This window comes from Pteropus medius, unplaced genomic scaffold, assembly GCF_902729225.1.
Source record: "Pteropus medius unplaced genomic scaffold, Ma_sr-lr_union100, whole genome shotgun sequence".
NCBI lineage: Eukaryota > Metazoa > Chordata > Mammalia > Chiroptera > Pteropodidae > Pteropus > Pteropus medius.
In genome coordinates this window covers 4,550,940-4,574,607 of record NW_024349225.1, presented here as the reverse complement: position 1 = coordinate 4,574,607, position 23,668 = coordinate 4,550,940, and the positions used below count along the sequence as shown (strand labels likewise).

Sequence of the window (23,668 nt, the reverse complement as noted above, 5' to 3'; positions counted from 1 at the left end):
GCTATTAAATTTAAGAAATTCTCCATTAAGTCAGATAAATATTCTCTTTTTTCTTCTGTGGGTTTTAAGGGTTTGATATGAATATAGCAATTATGGTAATAATAATAATTTTGCACTTAAGTATATACTCTTTTTGGAATTTATGTTGTCTGGTAGTTTAGAAAGTTGTAAATTTTTTCCCCCAAATAGCAAACCAATTATTCATTTTCGATGTAGTCATTTCTACTTTTTATGAAGTTTGTGTCAAGCTAGTTCTGTCATTTCCTACCTAAAGTAATAGAGTACAAATTAAGTATAATCATGTATAATTGTAATGTAATGAGGTTTCTGTCCTGCTTTACAGACTGAATGTAGACACGACGACTCCAAAAAAAAGACCAAATATTAATCCTTCATCCCAAGGACCTGTTAAACTCCAAGGAGCATTAAATTCAAATGTTAATCAAATTATTTCACAGAGTCCTTCTTCAAATGGAACTAAAAAAGACATAAGTAAAAGTGTAGATTTTAAAGTTAATGATACCAAATTGACAAATGTTAGGAGTAAGCTTGACCATGGAGTTCAAAACCTTAGCAGTCCTAAGACTGCCAAAGATGTGAAACCTAAAGCTGAAGTCCAGGCAAGTGAAAAAAAATGGTCTCACTCGCTTGCTCAGAGGGAGAAGATGAAAGAACTCAAGAAAGAAAGGCACAGTAAATTTAGAGACAGCTCTGAAAAATATGTTTTGGAAAAATGCAAGAGAATCCCATTTTCTCAGGATTGTAATTCCAACAAGTTAAGTAAGGAACCCCTCGAATCTAGAAGAAGGAAGATCAGTTTCAAAATCCCAGTAAAATCCCATGATCCTCAACAGAAGCTTGTAGAAGAAAATGTCTTCAGTTTAGATTCTAACAAGTCAAAGACTAAGCAGAAGAAAAAAGAATGCCTGGAAAGCTCTCAGGTTTCATTAAATTTGACAAGGCACAGAAGTAAACATTTATTTTCAGATTCCACATGTAAACAGACTGTTTGTGAGTGGAAAGGAAAATATGAGCATCAAGAAAGTAATGATTCAAGTTCTAGTGAAAATCTAACCCAGGTAAGGTAATGCAAAACAAAGAATACAGATTTTAGCAAAGGTCAGTAGAACAACTGTTAATGGTTATAGAGGGCCGATTCAGATTTAGTCAGGAAGATGTGTGCTGGTTTTTATTTCACCTCTTTAATTTCACCTTTCTTAGGAAGATAATCCTGGCAGATATCAGGATCCATCATAGAAGAGATTGTGTAAAAATGTAGAAAGATAGTCCTTTAAGTAAAGCACCGTGACAGTCTCCCAGGCTCTTTAACCCCAGGTACTGTACTGTTGAACACTCAGGGCTTAGTATCCTGAATAGCTTATTCCGTTAGCCAGTTATTTTTTGAGTGCTGCTATGTGCCAGACATTACAATAGAATAAACTGTAAGGGACACATAGTCTGTGTTTTCAGAAGCTTATATTCATGTGAGGAGACACAGCAGTCACTTAAGTCAGAAAAGCCCTTACCACTTAATATGGGGATTAACGTGGCCTTGCTTCACTGTGGAGGGAAAGGTTTACCAGAGGAAGTGGGAGTAACATTGAAACAGAACTGAAGCATGAATAGGAGTTACTGAGGTGAAGGTGAGGTGAGGGGGATGGGGTGGAGACACAAGGGTGTTCCAGCCAAAGGGAACTAACCGCGTGTGCCAAGATCCAGGCTAGAGAGCTGGCCACGCTATTTTGGTTCCAAATTATGGAGTAAATTGGCATTTATGGAATAAGTGGACTACTTTGAGAACCTATTCTCTATAGCTTTCTTTCTATGGCAAAATTATTTACCTTTAAGAGAACTTCTAGAACTTCGGAACTTCAGAACTTTAGAACTTCAGAAATTTAGAGACTGCTTATAAACAGGAGTGGTTGGAGTCTACCTGCTTTTAAGTGTCAAGATTATAGATACTTGCTACGAAAGATGGATTATAACTAGGGAGGCCAGAGGAGCTTGAGAGAGAGTACTTTTGTCCAATGAATATGAAAGGTTCCAAAGAGGGAAAGAATTGAGTTTGTTCTTTTTATGGCTTTCTTAAAGGAAAACAACCTCTAGTAGTTTCTTGTGTTCTAACCAGTTCTCTAGAATAAAATGAAAGAAAAAAACTCGAACTTGCCACTACCTTCAGTGAACATCTTTGTGTCATTGCTTGGTGCACATCTAGGGAACAGTATAAAAAATTCCTGCAGTGCATCTTACAGTTACTTTTGGTCTCTATAGAATTACTCCACAAACCAAAGGAAGGACTTAGCATGGATGTTAAGTTGTAAGGGAAGAAATGTTCGCGTTTTTACTTTTCAGTTTTTTTAATTAAAACTTTATAAAACTTTCTTCGATGGCAGCCTTATCTGACTTAAAGTTGTTTGGACACAGGAGCAGCAAGTAATATTGTTCTTATCTTGAATATATTTTTTTCCACAGATTATTGACAGTAGAGAATCATCTCAATATTATGTTTGTTGTTTTGTTTTCTTCACAGATTCCTCAATAGATAATTCTTTTCCTAAGATAATGAGTGTACTTTACAAGGAAATAGTTGTATTTTCTGGATTTAGTAATCCTGTTATTTAGTAATACTGTTACACTTTCCTAAGAGAAAATGACTTCTTTTTTTCCCTAGGTTTTATAGTCCTTTGATATAGACCCCTCTCAGATTGTACCCTCCCCCCAGCATTCAAAATTAATGTTCTAGAAATTTATGGTTTTTAGGCCATTTTTACAAATAGCATCCCAGTTAATCCTTACAAATCCGTGAGATAGAAATTCATCAGTTTATCAAACATTAATTAAAAGTACCTATTATGTATCAGGTATGTTTCTCATTATTAGGGATTTAGAAATGAATAAAATGACCTTTACCCTCAAGAAGTTCTCAGGGAGGCAGATTAATAATTAAACGCAATTGCAGTACAGCGAAGTAAATACTAGAGCCCTAAGAATGGGGTCGGTGTTAGTAGAAATTTTGGGGTGAGTTAAAGAAGGGCTCACCAAGGTGGAGATTCTTAAGCTTGGTATTGAAGAACGTGTAGAGCAAGGGATGGAAGTGTTGTCCTGCAAAGGCAGAGGTCCAGCGTGTGATGGCAGAGTTGTGACACCGCGTGGCGAGTACTTGGGCACTTCAGTTGAGATGTGTAGAGAATCTGTAGGAGAGGAAGTGGGAGCGGAAGCCATGTTCCAGACAGTGGGTTATTTTGCATCCAGTGAGGAAAATTTTATGTTTTATTCAGTAGGTGGTACAGAGTCCCTGAGATGTAGTCATGTGAGCAGTATAATCCGGTTTTCAGTTCAGAATCACTCCAGCAGGGAAAACCATTACCAGTCTCACTATTGATAGTCCTGTTTGTCATTCTGAGAAGCCTTTCTCCCCATCCATGTCTTTAGTAAAGCATGATGGGGAGGACTGACAGTTTTCCCTGAGGAAAAATTAGGTAGGGACAATGGACACAAACTTTTCTGTTTTTTTAGGTGGTAGAAAATTTATTGAAGTGACTTGTGGCTAAAGAGTGAAGGGTAGTAGTGACCTAAGTAAAACAGTGTAAAGACTTCAAATGTCAAGAGTTGCAGGAAGTTCTGATAATAATCTCTAGCTTGCTTGGCACTTCTTGGTTGAAGAGAAGCTTAAAAATCCAGGGAGATTTACTGTCAGGTGGAGAAGGGATTATAAAATCCAGGGTCCTGGGGTAGTAAAGTGATAATGGGCCCACGTGTGTGAGGTATACAGTGTTATATCATGTGAAGACTGGAGATGGGAAATTAAAGTGGAAGATGAATTCCCAATGAAGGAACATGTGATACACTTCTTTAAAGAGGGTTTGTAATTTATACCATATGTAGCTTCCTGTAAAGTACATGTGAGTATAGTGTCATCTTGGAGAATTCTTAGAAGGTGATTTGGTTCAGTAGTGGCTTTTCTGAGTTCTGTGTTACCTGTACGTAGGGTCAGGGAGGTCTCATCTGCTCAGCAAAAGTGCCAGTGAAAAATTGGAATTAGAAAGATTTTCGATCTCTGCTAGAAGACAAAAACAGAACACAGACTTTTGGTGTTCTGTCCGTATATAATAATACAGCTGTGCATCTTTTAGCCTTTCCCTCTCAGCCATATTATATAATCTTCTGGTTCCCTTTGTTGTGCGATGTGACTTTCGGAAATGGCTGTTATTCCTGCATGAAAATTTCCCACCACCAGAGACCAGCTCTTTTACCTTTCTATTTCTTTGGGTGGCATGTAGTTTCATTCTTAGAATATGAGTATTTTTAGGAATGTATAAATGAATGAGTAAACCCTAAAGAATTTCTGCCATGTTTCGTGACATAATACAAGAAGGCTTTTCTATTTTAGGGGCAATTTCACTCCTTAAGGGGCATTTGGCAATTGACTTGATGGAGACATTTTTGATTGTCGAGCTCGGGGGTGGGTAGTGCTTCTGGTATCTAGTGAGTGGAGGCCAGGGATACTGCTAAATGTGCTACAGTGCACAGAACAGCCCCCAGAACAAAGCATTGTCCGACCCCAAATGTCAGTGCCAGGGCTGAACAACCCCACTGTAGATAACATGCCTTGTTCTTAACTAATAAAACCACTTTTCATTTCAGAGTTTTGAAGCACCATGTTCTTCAGTGTCACTCGAAAGTATTCAAGATACAGATCAAGAGGTTACTGCTATACTTATTTACTTTGAATATTTTTAATGAAATTAAGTGAAACAGTTCCTATTTAATAAATGAAAATAATACTGATATCCATATGTAAGTTTTTATGAAGTCATGAAAAACTATTTGGAGAAGTATTTACATTTACTTGATCACCTTTTTTGCCTTCTGGCCCACAAGTTACGTGAATTTTGATTTAATGTTATCATGTGTTTGCTTATGCCTGGCTTGCCAAAATGCTGTGTGATGCTGACATGTTTTTTGCACATTTTTCCTAATCAGCAATAAGATGAAAATGTTATTCAGTGAAAATGAGAATCCATACATATTTATTTTTTTACCTGTTGCATCATTTCCCAGGTAGAATCTCCTGATTGATCCTCGTGGAATTATTGCATAGAATTTTATGGTCCGCAAGCCTAAGTTAAAATTAGATTCATAGAACACTTTGTGTTTTTCTATTTAAGGCAGACTTGAAAACCATATTAATTGCTTTTTATTACTGAGAGTCAGTTGTATTTTCCTGTCTGGTGGGTAATTGCCCCTTGATAAAGATTTCTCACCTCTGCCCTAAAGCTAGGTTATACTTTCATTTTTTTGCACCAAAATCCATCAAGGAACTACTTCTCTGAAGTGCGAAGCGTCTTAAGATCTAGGTTTCATAGACATCTTAGAAATCTCAGGGAGAGTGCTGCTCATCATCCCACTAAAAACACATTTGGCTCCTAAAGCACTTTGAAGTGAGAATGGGGATGAGAATTAACTTATTTTGAACGTCTACTATGGATTAAGTTTGTGTGAAGAGCTTCAGATTATTTCATTTAATCATCACAAAAATACTAAAAGGAAACAGATATTTAACATTCTTATTTTTTCAATGAACAAACTGAGACCCAAAGTAGTTAAATAATTTGCTTGCCTAAGGTTATGGAAGTCATAAGAGCTATTTTAAAACCCTGTGTAGGTGTATAAATCTGTTCTTTTACCATTCCGCCTCTATTTTTTTGTAAATTTTTTTTTCCCACAAACCATCTCAAGTGAAGTAATTAAGAATTAATTGCTTTATTATTAATCTGAAGAGTAAATGAAAAATATTTTACTGTGGGTCTTTTACAATTTAGATGCAGATAGTTGAAGAGCTTCATGCTGCACGTGTGGGAAAAAGTATGGATTCACCTGTGGTGCTGCCTTCTGGAGAGTTAACAAGCATGGAGATTGATTTAGTGGAAGATGATAGACATTGCTCTGCTGGTATACCCTGTGTGTATATGATGATGTCTATGATGTATGCTTTCTTAAGAATGAGTGTGCCAATTCAATTTTTATAATATTGAGATGTAAAATGTTAAAATATGCTCATTTGCAATAATAAAGTATGGTATATTTCTTTATAGGAATCAGGTATAATATTTATCTTATCATCATTTGTTTTTATATATCTCACATTATTAGGCAATTAGACGTATTTTCTTCTTTTTGTCAAGGGGCAGCAGTCACAGTAATTAGTTGTCTTTTATTCCTGGTAGTAATCATAACTTTTTAACAGTTTCAGCTATGTAAAGCATTGATCAATTCTTCCTACTGGGAGATAGATAATGATATATTATCCAAAATCTATTAGCATACTATTTTGAATTGTATTTATAAAAATAGTAATGCTACATTACATTCACATTGAATTTTTCACTCTACTGTTTTTGTGTGCATTAACATATATGACCCTCACAATAGCTCTATGAAGTAATGCTAATATCTGTTTTCTTTCTTTTACAAGTATTAATTTTTTCAATTATGTTTCACTCAGTATATTAAAATTAGCTTATGATTCCTAAGTGCACAGCTACCAATGGTGAAGGACGGGGTTTTGCAACTGTAATTACTGTAATTACTACTGGGGCATCAGTTTATGTTCTTTCTCTTAAGAATTGCAGTAAATGTGTTTTTGTTTTTGTTGTCCAAAGGACTGCCTTCTCTTAAGAATGTTATCAAAGTTCTATGATATTTAAATTTCAGTTATTCAAGACTGTTATCAAGTGTCATGAAATCCTAATTTTGCCTTCTTTTTCTAGCAAATACTGCTTCAGACAAAAAGCTTCTGATTGTTATTGACACAAATATTCTCATGAATCATCTCAAATTTGTTAGAATTTTGAAGACAACAGAAATACCAGGTATTTATAAAACATATTTGCTGATTCTGATTTTTATATTTTAGTTGATATTTTAACAGTGACATGGGTTTTCCCCCCCACAAGTACATTTCCATTTGGATATTAAGCATATGTATTAAGCATAATCAGCTTAACTTAAAAAAGAAAAACCTTCACAGGTTAATCTAGCAATCTACATTTAACTCTTCTTTGATTTCCAATACTTTCTCCAACATTCTTTCGACAAATCTGTTAATTTCCGTTTTTTTTGTATTAGCTCTTCATTTAGATTGTGAATTCCTTACTTTATAATTTTCAGTTCTCCTACAGCATTTCAACTGAGTAACATAATATTTGTTGACTTCTAAGATATCTTTTTTATTTTTTAGGCTTTGATAGACTTGTGTTAATAATTCCCTGGGTTGTTGTGCAAGAGCTAGATCGTATGAAGGCAGGAAAACTACTAAAATATGCCCAGCAAAAAGCTATACTTGCAGTTCATTTCATCAATGAATGTCTCAAAAATCAAGATAGAAATCTATGGGGTCAATCAATACAACTTGCATCTCAAAAACTTTGTAAGTATCGTTCTGTCATGGTGCTTCCTGGTTAAGATTTGTTTGGGTGCCAACTCATTGGAGGGAAATGGTGCAAAACTTTAAAAACTTTATAACCGTTGGAAATGTGAATAGCAAAGCATGATGATGCTTTGTGGGATCCTTGATTTATTTTTCTGCTTCTCCTAGACCTTCTTAGGTTATGTCTCTATTTTACAGATAGTAACTATTATAGTTCTGTGTGCACAGTAGTCTGTAATACAGTACTTTGGGTTCTTTTTTTTAAATACTGTTGCTGAGTGATGAGGCCCATAGTAATCTAGGTTTCTCATCTGTTACTGCACACAGTTAATATGATGTAGAGGCAGGTATTATTTTTCTCTAGTTTAATTTGTAATAAGAAAGTGTTTTTGTAATAAAAGTCTATAGATTTTCTCCCAATTTTTTTTCCATATTAGTTTTTTTGTTGTTATTTTTAAATCATTCTAGTCTTAGAACCCAGGTATGCTCTTTATGTTTTACATGAATTTTTTGGGAAAAAAAATCTGTGCTTAAAGCAACACCATTTCCTCTACAGTTTATACATCCATTTAGAGGATTTGTCTCATCTTTAAAAATTTGTTTCTTCCCAGCTCAGAATTATTTTTATATGTAGATGTACATTATTTTATATATCATGCATGGATTTCTGTTGTCCACTGTACCCATATTCACCATAAGATGTGAAAGAATTCATCCTAGATGAATCTGATAATGGTATTAATGCTGAGAAGGTATTAATGCACAGCTGGCTTCCACCATTTATTCATTCATTCATTCATTCCATTTACAAATATTAGCTCTTAGTATATTCTAGCTACAATACTTACACATTTTAAGTAAGAACTTTATGTGATATAAGATCTTTTAAAGGAAAATCACAAATAAATATAATTGATTAGAGTTAAGAAAATGTTAAAATGTTTGAACATGGTATTAAACACCTTAGTCTTTTTTTTTTTTTTTTTTACTTCTGCAGAATTTCAAATGCAGACATAGAGAATAATATAGTGAATCTCTATGTACCTATCACGCATTTTCAGTAATTATCAACATTTTGCCTTTCTTGTTTATTCTTTCATTTCCTTTTTTCCTTTTCTCCCAACTCCTGGAACTTCTGCAGTAGTTTGAAGAAAATCCTAGATACCATAATCTATTGTTTTTACCCATAAATATTTTGCTATGTGTTGCTAACAAATAAGACTTTTTTTAGACAACCACACAATTAACAAAAGTAAATCCTGATCTAAACCATTATTTCAGTAAAATCCAGTCCTTAATAAGAGGTGGGAATTTTGCTTACTCTTAATCTTTTTGTTCAGTTATATATATAAATTATATTTTATTACATAATAATATAGACAATGATGGTAATAATGGATAACATATATATTGCCATTATTGTCCAGACCCTTTTCAAAGTGCCTTAGAGCTGATCTCGTTCAAACCATATAGTACTGTGGAAGGTACTCAGCCACATTTAATCAATGAGGAAATTGAGACAGAGAGATTAAGTACTTGTCCTAGACCAAAATTCCTTCAGTAGACCGGCTGTGAAAATTATTTTAGAATAGATATTTTGGCCACATTTATTATTTATAGATATTTGGCCACATTATATATAGCTTGTTAGGTTTCTTTTTTTTTCCATTTTCATGCTTTTTTGATGTTTTGACTTCTGTCTATGCATCTTTGATGATTAAGGAGGATAAATCTTAGTCATGGCCTCAGACTTCTGTATTGTTTCAATTTCTGGGTGTTTTCTGTGAAATCCGTATTTCACTTTGTTTGAATGGCATTATTATCTGATCTTAGTTTTGTAAATTATAAGATTGTAGATATAATAATAGATTATTTCTATAATAGTCTGTCAGGTAAGTCCTTTATGTGTTTCTCTTATCATTGCTTTTTTGTCAAACTGATCATATAAGACATCCTTTATATAAAATCCAATGTACTTAATAAATTTACTTTATTGATAGTTTTATCAGATTATCTGTGATAATGATTTTATGATATCCTTGAGAAATATCTTTAGTCATTTTTATCATAATAAAATTACATCTTAAATCTAATGATAAACTGAAATTCTTATGAAAAAACTTAATTCAGGATTATTGAGTAAAATTAAAGTACTTGTTTGGAGGAAGGCAAGATCAAAATGAACTTTTAATTTACTTTACATCTGTCAAGTGCATTTACAGCCAACTCTAATAATTGTTCATTTTGCATGTATTATTCTATATAATCATTGAGTATTACAACAATGTATTTTTATACGACCATTTTTCCATTAAAAAAAAGTAAAATGTCACAAATTGAATACAGTTTGTCCATGTTAAATAGCCTTAGTTGCCTATAATTTTAGCCTTGTCCTTAACTCTTCAAAATTGTATATTTTTTTGATGTATTTATTGTGGTAAGAAGAGAATAGGACTTGAAATCTGATTTACCTGGTTTACAACCTGAGCTGGAGACAGTTGAAGGTTAGGAAACTGAGTAAATAAAGAGGGGAGACAACCTTCAACTCAAAAAATGGTTGTGAAGATTGGTTAACATATTAAAGTAGTTAATGGCTCATGGCCTGGCATAGGTGATAATTCTCGTGTGTCCTCATTATATGAAAAGCTTACAGGTATTGATTAGAAGAACTAAATATCCCCTTCTCCTAAATGGACAACGATTATTATTAGGTCATTCACAAAGGAAGAACTACGAGTCAGCCATTGGTACACTGCAAATATTTTCCTGCCTGTTTGCTGTTTTTAATATTGTTAATTTCTGATGTATAAAAATTTTTAGATCTTATCTTTTACTTTTCTCTTTGTTATTTCTTTCTATTGCTTCTAAATTTAGAAAGTTCCTTTCTCCCAACAGCTGCTAGGAATGCTTAACATCGCTTCAGTGCTTTGGAAATATGAATGATTAGTAACTTTTCAGGAGAGCAATTTATCATTGTGTATCAAGAAGCCTAAAGATATAATTCTCTTTTCAGAAATATATTCTAAAGAAATAATCAGAGATGCTCACAGCGATTTCTATAAATAATGCTCATCACAATATATGTACAGCAAACAATTTTAAACAATCTGACTGTCTAACAATTGGAGAAGTTACATCCAATGCTATAGCCATATATTTTATATAGCCATAATATATTTTAAAACATGTTAATGATATGTATTATTAAACAAAATTTATTGAATATTTCATGAATATTCCTGCAGTATTAGGTATGTTTTCCAGCCCCACATATCCTAGAAAAAGCGGTAGGACATATTCTTGAACTTTGAAACATTAAGAGCAGTGAACTGTAACTTTTAAACTTCTTTTTGTCTCTTGAATTGAGTTGTTTAAAGGTAACTGATGCATTTGAGCTGCCTCTTTTGCATTATTGTGTATTTACTCTGTGAGCTAAAAAGAAAGAAAATTGGCTGCTGTGATATGTATCTGTCAGGCTCACTAGTTGTCTGATTAAAGAACTGAATTAAATATCCATCAGGCTCATTCGTTGAGATCAGCTGAGTTCTGTCTAGACTTCTCTATGAGACTGTGAATTCCCGGTTTGTCTTTGCATATCCAGTTACTTAGCGCAGTGACCTGGCACGTATTAGGCCCTTTATAAATATTGATTTCAGGAATAAATAAGTTTTCTAATTTACATGTTTAAGGGTCTACTTAATATAGGCTAAGAGTTGAGGTGGGGGAGTTATAATCTGAGAACAAATTTAAAGCTCACTGGCCAGTATAGTTTGAATTTTAGTGTGTAAAGGACTTGCCGAGGGCCTGAATCTCTGCGTCCAGGCTCCAAAGATTGTTATACAGAAGTGGACCTGGAGTGCGGCCCTGCAATCTATATTATTAGCAAGGGCCCTGGGGAGTTCAGAGGCAGGTAGTATAAGGATCTAGGAGAAACACTGTCTTTGGTCCTATTTCTGCACATTGCATTATTTTCACAAAAACAAACTTTTACTATATGCATTAAGGCTTGGAGAATGGGAGAGGACACCCTGTCAGCCACTGATTAACGTTTGTTAGGGATTACTTCTTGTGTTCTCTGCCTAGGGCCCATATTACCCTCTCCTGTACATCTCTAAATTGTTATTGCTTTAGAGAGTAAGGAAAAACACACGTGAAAGTGTTCTGTTGCTGGTAGAACAGTTACTCATTACACATCTCTGTTGAGAGCATTTTAAGTGTGATTTAATCTCATAATTTACTAATAATCTCTAAGTGGCTGACTTGAGACCAGAATTCATAGCTTTTGGTTTCTAGTCCAGCATTTAACCTACTGATCACATTTCTTTGAGTCTATTAATAGGCATATTCTATTTCGTTTTAGTAGTAAACTAACCATGTTGTCAAACTCAGAACTATATCCTACCTGTGTTCTAGATCCAGAATTTTCAAGGTATTGTTTTACTGTCTTATCTTCCTTTTTTTATTTAAAAGGTTTTCTTTGATTTAGATGTTTTTGATATGTATGTACGGTCTAGATTATTCATATGGTACCCAGATTTCTAGTGCTTATTGACAATTGCTTTTGCTAAATTTGCAGATGGATTTAGTGATGAGAACAATGATGATCGAGTATTAAAATGCTGTCTTCAGTACCAGGAATTATTCCCTTGTTCTCTTGTTATACTGTGCACGTGAGTTTCATAGTCATTTTATTCTTTTTTAAAAAAACAGCAGATTATACCAAAGAATTTTTAAAAATCATACACTATCTGCCATACCAAACATCAAAAACATGTATACTTTTCTAAATCTGCCAGTAAGCATATTCGATTCTATCTCACCATCTTTTTTATTTCCATTTTTATTGAAACGTAATTGACATATAACATTATATTAGTTTCAGGTGTATAACATGATTTGATATTTGTTTATATAGTGAAATGATCAAGATAAGTCTAGTAAACATATCAGTCACCATCTCTAGTTACAAAAAAATTTTTTTTCCTGCGTTGAGGACTTTTAAAATCTATTCTTTTAGCAATTCTCAAATTTTCAATATAGTATTATTAACTGTAGTCACCATGCTGTACTATCTCACATTTTTATAACGTGTAAGCTATAGAAAAATGAGATTCGAGTCTCAAGTAAATGAAGATTCGTTTCAACTTAATTTATATGAGTCAGAAAACTTTTGAGAAAGCAGGGGAAAATCAATTCAATATCCCAGTAAACTAGTTCAGAAATATAAATCTGACATTTTTTGGTCCTGAGGCAAGAAGTTTGACTAATTAATTAATTAACTTGTGGGAAAAGGGCTGATGCTGCTGTAGCCGTGTCCTGGGTGCCTGTTGAGTGACTAGGTTGGAGTTCTAGATCTGCCATTTACCAGCTTTGTGACTTTGGAGTTGCTTAACAGTTTCCTCAAGTGTAAAATATCGGGAGAATAATAATACCTGCCCTATGAGGTGATTGTATTTAATCAGGTAGTATGCAGGAAGGACTTAGTGTCTAGTACACAGTAGAATAGCATCAAGATACTTTTCCTCCGTTTCTCTTTCTCTTTCTTCCTTTCTTCTATTCCCAACTAATATTTTCCTACCTAAGTTCTAAAGGTGAAGGTACCACAATGCCAAGTGAGGCCGTATTCATCATGTGAGAAAAGGCTCTGGAGGAACCAAGAAGAGCAGTTTTAATTTGCAGTTTTAGTCTGAATTTTCTGACTAAAAATCACTGCAAAGTGGGGTTTTTACAGTTTCATGATCATGCCTACATTCTCCGTGCAATGGAGTGGCTACAGAAACGAATGGCCCTAAGATTTTTCGTGTAAGGAGGTTGGTTAATTATTTTAGCTGTCTTCAAAGATGTTATTCTTTTTGGTATTAAAGGAACTATTGGCCATTTTTATCTCTAGGTTTTAAATTGTTTTATGATTTATAACATATATTGGAGTTTGTTGAAGGCTGAATTAAAATTAGCAATGTGCTGGTCATTTTAAATTTGAGATAAGCTAAGTTTGAGAGATAATTATATAACTTATATTTTTTGGTTCAACTTAGAATGGAAATTAAATTGGTGAGCCTTCATCAGTTGTAGTCATTGTTTGCGGTAAGCAGAAGTAACATTTTTTTTAGTGAAATGAAAATTCATAGTCACACCTTACTTTTAATTCTGGGTATTGTCATTTTGTAGGTGGGTCTATTTTTTATTTTTATGTTTTTCCTATAAAGGGCAGTAATCATGCCTACTATGTGAAGTCACACATTTCTTGTGAGGATACATTGGTAAATAGATGATAATGATGACATTAATTGGTAATGATAGTAACAGGAAAACCTGTAACACTATGTACTATACATCCTTTTAGTGCTTTGCTTACATTAACAGCCCTAAGTATGGGCCAGCACCCCCAGTTAATATCCCCAGTCCATGTCTCTCTTCTAAACTCCAGGGTAGTATGCTCATTTACTTATTCAATATTTCTACTTGGATGTCTCATAGACATCTGCCACTGCTCCCTCCAAAAATGACCTCTTGATCTTTCCTCCTAAATTGTTCTCCATCTGAATGAAAAATGCCAGCTTCTGCTCATTTGCTAGAAACCTAGAAACCTAAGAGTCATTTTTGATACTTGCCTTTCATTTCCCTTATAATCTATATCTAGTCAATTAGCGGGTACTGTATTCTTTTTTTTTATCATCCCTGCCACCATTCTATGTCAAGTCATGTTATTTTTCCTCTTTTCTACCTTTTCTCCTCTAAGACTAACACACTCTCTACTTCCACACTTGCCCTCTTTCATTTATTTTAATTTTTGAAAAGATTCATTATGGAGAATTTCAATATTATTCAAAGTTAAGAAGAATTAATAAACTAAGTAGCCAGCTACAACAATTATCAAAATTCTGCCATTCTTTAGCTATACTTTAATCCACTCCCTTCCTCCTATATGATTATTTTATACAGTTCTTTGTATTTTGAGGGAAAAATACACACGTCTTAACTATATAGTATTGACAGTGCATTCACTCGTGTAGCTCACATCCCTCTCGATATGAAGAACACTCCATTAGCCCACAGATACTCTTAGGCCTTTTTGTGCTTTTTTCCTAGTTTCTTATGGTAAAAGCTTAGGTCATTTATTTGAGACTGCTGTAAATTTCCCTTTAAGTACCACTTTAATTGCATCCCACACATTTCGATGTATTTCTATTTTCATTCAGTTCAGTATTCTTGGTAATTTTCCTTGTGACCTCCTTTTTGATCTACAGATTTATTTAGACGTTTGTTCCTAAATTCCAAATATTAGAAATTTTTCCAATTATCTTTCTGTTATTGATTTGTAAAGTTTAATTCTGTTATGACTTGAGAACATAATTCATATGACTTCTTTTACGTTTGTTAAGGTTTGTTTTATGGATAGAAATATGGTCTACCTTGGTGAATGTTTTATGTACACTTAAAAAAGAATGTATATTCTGCTCTTGTGGGTGGAGTATTCTATAAATTTCAATTAGGTCACGGTTGATAGTGTTTTTCAGGTCTTCTGTAACCTTACTGATTACCTGTCTGCTTATTCTGTGATTCCTGAGAGGAGAACTGAAATCTTTAACTATAATTGTGGATTTGTCTGTTTCTTTCAGTTCTCTTTGTTTCACTTTGTGTGTCCTAAAGCTCTATGGCAAGATGCATACAGATTTAGGACTGTTTAGGATTGTCTTATTCAAGAAGTAACCCCTTTCTCATTGTATAATGTTTCTCTGTGTCCTTGTTAATATTCATGGTTCTAAAGTCTCTTTTGTTAAGCATTAACATTTTTCCAGTTTTTTGGGGGGTGGTATTTATGTGGTGTATCTTTTTCCATCCATTTACTTTTAACCTATCTGTGTCTATATTATTTTGTGGGTAACATGTAGTTGGTACTTTCTTTTTTTGTCTTTTAATTGATAAGTTTATGCTAGTCACATTTAATTGGTTGGATCAAAATCTACCATTTTGCTAATTATTTTCTTTTTATTTTATCCGTTCTTTTTTCCTTTATATTTTTGGGTTAATTGTATACTTTTTATGGTACTATTTTATCTCCGTTATTGACTTATTTAAACCTTTTTGAAAAACTTTTTTAATGGTTGCCCTAGTGTTTACAGTATAGATCTTTATTTGATCAAAGTCTACCTTCAAATAATATTACATTGCTTCACACGTAGTGTAAGGATCTTAACAACAGTATATTCCCGGTTTCTTCCTCCCATTCTTTGTGCTGTTGTCTTAGATTTTTAACATTATGTGAATGATAAACACATAATACTTTGCTGTTATTTTTGCTTCACTCGTTTACTGTTCAAAACAATTCAGAGTGAAGAAAAAAAGTGAATATTTTAATCTTGCATTCCATTTTGAGCACTCTTCATTTCTTTTTATAGATCCAAGTTTCTGTCTGGTGTCGTATTCCTTCTGCCTAAACAACTTTCTTTGACATGTGTAAGTCTCTTGGCAATGAATTTTCTGATTTTGTTTGTCTTCTTATTTTTGAAAGATATTGTCACTGGGTATACAGTTTTGGGTTGACTTTTTATTCTCCGATATAATAAGATGTCACTCCATTTTCTTCTAGTTTATATGGTTTCTGATGAGAAGTCTGCTGTAAATGTTATCTTTATTCCTCTGTAAGTAATGTGTCTTTTTTTTCCTCTCATTGCTTTCCAGATTTGTCTTTTGCCTTTTTAGCAGTGTGTTTTAGCATTTTTTAACAGATATGCCCAGGCATTCGTGTGTGTGTGAGAGGGTGGGAGCAGGGTAGGGGAGAGCAAATTATCTTACTTGGTGTTCTCTGAGCTTCTTAGATCTATGATTTGTTGTCTGTCTTTAGTTTTCGAAAATTCTCAGCCATTATTTCTTCAAATATTTCTTCTTCCCTGTTTTCTGTTTTCTCCTTGTAATATTATAGAATTACATTGTAGTAGCCAGCCTCCAAGATGACCCCAATGGTTTCTGCCTCCCAGTATTAAGGCCCTTGTGTGGTCCCCTCCTGCGTTCTACCAGGGTTGGTTGTCTGTGTCATAAATAGCGTGCATCAGAAGTGATGGAATGCCATTTCTGAGATTAGGTTATAAAAGACTGGGCCTTCTTTCTTGCTTCCCCCTCTGTTTTGGATTGCTTGTTCTGGGGAAGCAAGTTGCCATGCTGTAAGCAGTCCTGTGGAGAGGCCCACATGGTGAGCAACTAAAGCCTCCAGCCAAGAACCAGTGAGGGGCTAAGGCCTGCCAACAATCTCATGAATGAGTGCCATTTAAACCTTGAGATGGCTGCAACCCTACACAACAACATGCTCCAAACTTGTGAGAGACCCTGAGCCAGAACCATTCATTCCAGCTGCTCCCAGATGCCTGATTCGTAGGAACTATGTGAAATAACAAATGTTTGTGTTGAGCTGCTAAGTTGTGGGATAGTTTGTTACACAGCAATGTATGACTAATACATATGCATATGTTAGACTATTTCATATTGTCCCACGGCTCTTGGATTTTTTTAAACTGTATTCTCTTTTAGTTTCAGTTTGGGTAATTTCTTTTGACCTATCTTCAAGTTTTTTGTTTCTTTCCTCACCTCTATCTAGTCTACTGAGGAGCTTGTTGAAGGCTCTTTTCATTTCTATTGCCGTTTTTTTATTTCTACTACTTCCATTTGATTCTTATAATTTTCATCTGTGCTGAAACTTCCCATCTGATTATGCATACTATTTATCTTTTCCTGTCAGATAGGGTCAACCTCTGTGTCATTGCTGAGTCCGGTTCTGTGGATAGCTTCGTCTCTTGGCTGTGTGTTGTTTTTTTCTGGGCAGAATTCATATGCAGATTTTAGGACTCATGTATTCTGATTTCCTTCATTCTTCAGTTTCCCTCTTAACTTTCTACCTGCTCTGGCCAGTCCTGAATATTGTCTTCTGACATTTCAAGCCATTAAGGCTGTGGCTTTTTGTCTTAAGACATTGTTGAATTGGGGAACACCTTCAGACAAAAAGATAGACTTGTAGCTCTCACCAGTATAGTTTTTAAGTCTTGAGGGTAGTCTCCCTGCCAACTTCTGCCTACATTTTATTGCTTTCTAGTGTCTTCAAATAGTTTTTTTTTTTTTTGGTTCAAATCTCTCTATTCTTATCTGTAAGAGGGTTGGTCTGACCAAAGTACTCTGCCAGTAACAAAAACTAAAAGCCTGCTGGACTCGAGAACAATAATAAACACAGATCTGATTGTATTACTGCCCCATCGAAGTCCTTAAATGTCTTTCCATTTATTAATGTCCTTGTCTTTCTCTGTAGCCATGTAAATTGGTCCCAAGCACTATGCTAATCATATTGATTTCTTTCAGCAAATAGCAAATTCACACCATTTGTCTTATGCTCACTTTGAGTAAGTTTGTAATTGCCTGCTCTGTGTAAATTATTTCTCTTACTGTGGCTCTCTCTGTGTATTTCTGTTTGGATGTTATTATTCTCAAAAGCTCATATGACGTGGCTCTCTTGTTAATCCTTATAACTTCTCTATTTTAAAAAATTGTTCTCTTTTGTTTGTACATGCTGAGAATCTCAAATCTCTGATTAGATTCCATGTTTTGAGTTGCCATGTGATTTATCTCATAAGAAATAAAATGTTTTTTCCTTCTAACTCAACCTTAGGGATGACAGAAATTTAAGAAACAAAGGCTTAATAAGTAGTGTGAAGTCGCTCAGTAAAGAAGAATTGAGTGCAGAATTCTTAAACTTATCTCTGAACACAGAAACATATCACCAGCCTTGTGATATATCTAAGCAGCAATTGAAAGCAGGTAGTATTTTTACTTTGAATAATTAGAAATGTATTTTATTTTATATTCGAACATTATTGATAACAATTGGAATTTATAGCAGATTTTTATCTTGTACATTTAAAATAATGTTGTTTGGAATGTTTGTTCTCACATAATTGGACATTTAAAATGGCATTGTCCGGAATATTTGCTTGCATGCAAATGGTAGAAATAAATGAATATTATAATGGTAATCCAAAAGAAATCATAATTAATAGTATTACTTTCTACATACACTTTTATAAATTAATATGAAGTTTTGTTTGTACACTCAACATACATTTTACATTTTGGCTACAGAAAATATTCATTCTAAATGGAAATTTTTAGTTTCATTGTAAAGTTAGCTTCATGTTCATAATTTTCTGTTAATACTGTAACAACCCAATAATAGAAAAACTTGAAAGACTCTAGCTGTAGTTTTTTTTCTAATTTCTAGTTTTTTTTCTAATTTTAAACTCATAGTTAAGAAAATTAAAGGCTTTATTTTTTTCTAACCAGCATTACCTCTTTTTCCACCAGAATAATCTGTTCTATAGCTTGATATTTGATGGAATGTTATATCAAATCTGACATAATTTAAAAACACATACCACCTTTTCCCTCTGTGGGGAAAGTAATTATTTAAGTTTCTGTATCGTATGTACTTTTATATATAATAGTATAAGAATTCCTGTATACACATGGTACTTATTTGACCATTTTCGTAATAAAATTTCTTTAGTCATAATATTCAAAATGGCATTTAGAAGGAGTAACAAAATATTCTAATTTATCTTATTTTAAGGGTAGCATGCTTTTACTTTGCCCATTATATTACTGTCAATTTAAAACCTTAGTTCGTATTTGTAGAGATAAGCCACTTAATATTTTGAATTTCTCTATAAAGAAATTGTAGTTGTTTCCAGGTATCAAAATAGTAATGGTAATGAAATAATATCAGTTAAAATAATAAAAACTCATTTTAAAATGGAGGGCATAAAGGTAGTTAAGTCAGAGATTTTGGTCCTTTCAAAAAAAATTATTGATGTGAGCTATAATTGGAAGAATATGCTATTTTTGGAAGAAAACACATTTGGATCCATAGTTCTTGGTTTTCTAAAGTAAATAGATTCAAAGCATTTTTTTGATTTTTTGTATTTTTGGGAGTAAAATTAAAATAATAGTTAAAACCACGCATTTCTTAAATTTTTATTTTAATGAAAATATGCAGTTGTCTTTCATCAAAAAGCTAAAGAATTTGCTCATGTAATGTGTTGATATCGCATCTAAAACAATTATACTAGAGATACATGTTTCTAAATACTGTTTTTAAAATAAAGTACTGGTTTGTTGTTTAGGTAACTCAAATACTAATTATATACATAAAATGTTTATTATTTATGGCCAAATACTAATTGTATGTGTAAAATATTTACTATTAGTGTCCTAAATAAAGTTTGCAACTGTTTTAAAGAAACACCTTTGGAAGAGAGCAATGAGGAAGAATCTCCAGATTCTGGTCTACCCATTCTGCTTGAAAGCATAGTATCTGATCTTGAAAAATCTCTTGGAACAGCTCTATCTTCAATATTAGAAACAGAAATGAAACTTGCTTTTGGAAACCTCTGGGTGGAGGTGATTATTTAAACTCTTATTAGTTGAAAAGTTCTTTTTTATTGCTAATGACTGGTTACCTTATTTTAAGAAATATAGCTTATATAAAATATGTAAGCTTCATTGTAATAATGTTTCACATTATACTTTTTTCTTGAAGTTTTCGAAATAAAATTTTGAAAATTAAATGATGGATATTTCCTAAAGATTAGAACTATATTTCATTATTTTTTTCAGTGAACCAATATTTATTCAGTTATTTTTTTGCAGTGAACCAATATTTATTGTGCATATATTACGTGTCAGAGACTTTGCCCCCAGGAGCTTAAATTGAATTCAGAAAAACTTCTTTCATATTAGTTTGAGTCAAAATGTCTATTATAGGGAATTGTCCTACAATACGAATTCAAAAAAAGAAAGGTATGTTTTGGCTTATGTCATAAATATGAGAATCAATATAACATTGATTCTGTTAGTAAGATATTTTGAATTTTCTTTAGATTCACATCTTTTCTGCAATTAGTAAAACACCGTATTCAGCAATAGTGGCCTTTTCAGTTTCATGTCTGTTTGCTGTTCACACTTATAGCTAGGAGAAACATTAATTGCCATCAGTTGTAGATTGTGTCTATTCCAGAAATTCAGTGAGATTCTGATACCTGCCAATATATTGTGTTTGCTACTTGATTATATTATCAAGTGTTGAACCAAGATGATGAAGAATAATGAGAAGATTCTAGAAGGGCTGACTTAAATTGGATATTACATAATAGAGTCTAGAACAGTGATTTGATATGAATGGAGCAGAAAAGGACATGCTGACATCTCGTAGTACTAAATGATCGATCTTTATAAACATGTCTTTGTAAGAGTGTAGCAAGTGTCAATTATAATTGACAGCTTTTTTCTGTATCAATTTTTTCACCAGTTACATGAAATAATTAGATTAATTTCCTCATATAAATGAGTGTCGAAAAGTAGATTGCCGATCTTTGCTAATTAAAACTGTGCTGCTTCTAATTAGAATTATGCTTGCTTTTTGCACATATTGTTTCTGAAACTACATAAGGATTAATACTAATATGAATTTTACAAAAGCAATTTGCAATGAAATTAGCATTTTAAGATTATGATTGGCTTTTAATAAAACATCTTTTAGTTTAAAAAGAATTCGACTAGCTATATTTTGCCGAGAAATATATGTAGGGACTCCTAAATAGGAACAGTTGACCTTTCAACAACATGGGAGTTTGGGGTGCCAACCACCCATGCAAATGAAAATTCGTGTATGACTTTGACTTCCCAAAAAGTTAACTGCTAATGGCCTACTGTTGACTGGAAGCCTTACTGATACCATAAACAATCATGTATTATATACTGTATTCTTATAATAAAGTAAGCTAGAGAAATGCTAAGACAACCATAAGGAAAATGCATTTATAGCACTACTGTGCATATTTATTAGAAAAAATTTGCCTATAACTGGACCTACACAGTTGAAACCCATATTATTCAGGAGTCAACTGTACTTTTTAATAATAGTAATAATAAATAAATCAATAGATGCTAATTTTTTTCTAAATACTTTTTAGATGCTGTACTTGAAACCACCATGGACTCTAATGCATTTATTACAGTGCTTTAGAAAACATTGGTTGGCTGTATTTGGATTAGTTATGGAAAAGAATTTGCTTTTAACCATTGAGAGCTTATATGAAAATCTCTGTAAAGGTATGAATCTTTTATTTTGTTTTTAGCAGTGTTGTATTAAAGTCAGACTAACAGATATATTCCGTGTAATGTGAAGATAAATTAATTCAATAATTTGTTAATTAGTTCTTAATCATTTATACTTCTCATTTCCAGAGGGAATTTGTGATAGCTGGCTGAATGGATGCAGTTCATAGGGCTTGTGACTATTGGTATTGTTGATGTTCCTGGATGTTGTGAATATATAATTTTTTAATAATGTTTGAAAACATTTAAAATCAGATTTGATCTTCAGGTATGCAAATGGAATTATTTAGATTTTTTCATTTCTTGCTGTATTTAACACAAATTTTGACCACTTTTCATGTACTGATTTTAAAGTGTAGTATAACAAGGTTTCTAGCTAAAATATATGGATAAGGAGTAGGAAACCTTTGGCTTTGGTGCATAGTGAATTTTAGAACCAGAAGAGACGACAGTCATCCACTTGATTGGAAGTGTTTAAACTGTATTGTACAGAACCTCAGGCTTCCGAAGTGCCCCTGGAGCTGCCACACTTAGCCTGGTGGGCCTTTGGCCTTCAACTTCAACTTTAGCCAAGCAGCTTTCTTTTATCTATTTCTATATGGAGATTCCATGTAGGATTTGAAAAAAAAAAACAAAAAACAACAAAAAAAACCAACTTTCTCTGCTAAGAAGAAAAAGATGTGAAAAGCACTCATCTGATGTTATTAAAGTCCATGTTTTGTGATGAAGGAAACGAGCCCAGATAGTGGCGAGTGTCTAAAGTCTAAACAATTAGATTTGTCTTGCTATCTGTGCCTTTTAAAAAGCAGAGTAAAACAGAAGGAATTTAAAGTGCCTCGTCAGTGTCTCATGACCTGTACAAGGTATATGTTGCACGAATATCTATTTTTCAGAGTTACCATTTTTAAAAGAAATATAATTTCCAGGGGTTATCTTTAACCATAGATTATTTGTTGGGGGTATTATTATATAAGGGACATTGAACAGTATATTGGACATGTCTTCAAAGCAGTTTTACAAGATATATAGAAACACTTTATATATCTTACCAGGGGCATAATTTAGTTGGTTCTAACAAAAGGCAAAATCTTGATCTTGAACAAGATTTAGTTTAAAAAACAGCATATCTAGTTGCCATCTTCCATTTGTCTGTTCTTTTCAGGGGTGGGCAGTGTTTTGCTCTTTGCAGTTTAGATGTGGTTAGTGGGCAGCAGCTCTGATTGGCAGTAAGGAAAGGATTGAAGAGATGTGACTGTTCCTTGTGCTAAAGGATTGAAAAGATGTGACTGTTCCTTTTTTGGAATCATTGTGTGCATAATTTATTGATCCTTAGTCTAGAAGAATCTGATGCCTAATATTTACTGACTCGTGATGAATATTAAAAGAATTATAAAAGTGCCTTCTGCTCTAAAATAATTTTGATTAGAAGAATCAGTTTGTGACTTGTTTACTATCTTTAATAGTATCCTCAGCTGTTGGATTATACATGTGTTTCTCTTCAGTATACCAAACATATACCCTTAGAATAATTCATGGAAAATTGTGTGGAAAATGTCTAGTTGCTTTTTCTGACTTTGATATCCATATTAACTTTAGTCTAAATAATTATCATTCTTACATAAGCATTAAACTATTTCAATCATGTAGATGTCTTTTTATGTTTTGTCTAGGTGCTGAATTTATCACTGTTATTTCCCTTTTGCCCATAGTGTTCATAAAGAATTTCTGTAAGACCGAAATAAAATGATTAATTCAAGGATATAACCTTGCTAGATATAGACTACTTTGAAGAAGCACACTTAAAAAAAGTCATGCCCAATTTCTCCTCCTCGAGAGATTTTCTAGGTTCATCAGATCTAAATTCTGTCTCATATGTAGCATCTCTCTCATCTCTCTTTTCCCATAGGAATTTAAACTAGTCATTGACTTTAAAAATAACAAAGTGTTATTGTAAGGAAATACACTGTTTTGTAAGAAAATACACTGTTTGTTTGTAAGGAAATACACTGTTTGTTTGTTTGATAAAGGGGAAGCGAGAAGCTTGCCTGTAACCATCACATTAGATTAGAATTTCTAATGTTGTTT

General features: G+C 33.2%; 1 protein-coding gene across 8 annotated transcripts in view; it reads left to right on the top strand.

Annotated features, from left to right (window-relative positions):
* Positions 1-23,668, top strand: part of SWT1 (SWT1 RNA endoribonuclease homolog) — a 126,923-nt gene that overhangs the window by 10,148 nt on the left and 93,107 nt on the right. For 7 of the 8 annotated variants that reach the window (XR_005656954.1, XR_005656955.1, XR_005656953.1 and 4 more), the window contains exons 5-13: positions 344-1,079; positions 4,645-4,704; positions 5,823-5,961; positions 6,771-6,872; positions 7,241-7,429; positions 12,006-12,099; positions 18,081-18,229; positions 19,707-19,867; positions 21,439-21,577. Coding sequence is in view for 5 of the 8 variants with exons in the window: in XM_039881240.1 (XP_039737174.1) it covers positions 344-1,079; positions 4,645-4,704; positions 5,823-5,961; positions 6,771-6,872; positions 7,241-7,429; positions 12,006-12,099; positions 18,081-18,229; positions 19,707-19,867; positions 21,439-21,577 (1,769 nt within the window). In the remaining 3 variants the exon portion in view is untranslated. The remainder of the gene's footprint in view (positions 1-343; positions 1,080-4,644; positions 4,705-5,822; positions 5,962-6,770; positions 6,873-7,240; positions 7,430-12,005; positions 12,100-18,080; positions 18,230-19,706; positions 19,868-21,438; positions 21,578-23,668) is intronic. The other variant, XM_039881239.1, reaches the window with a different exon arrangement.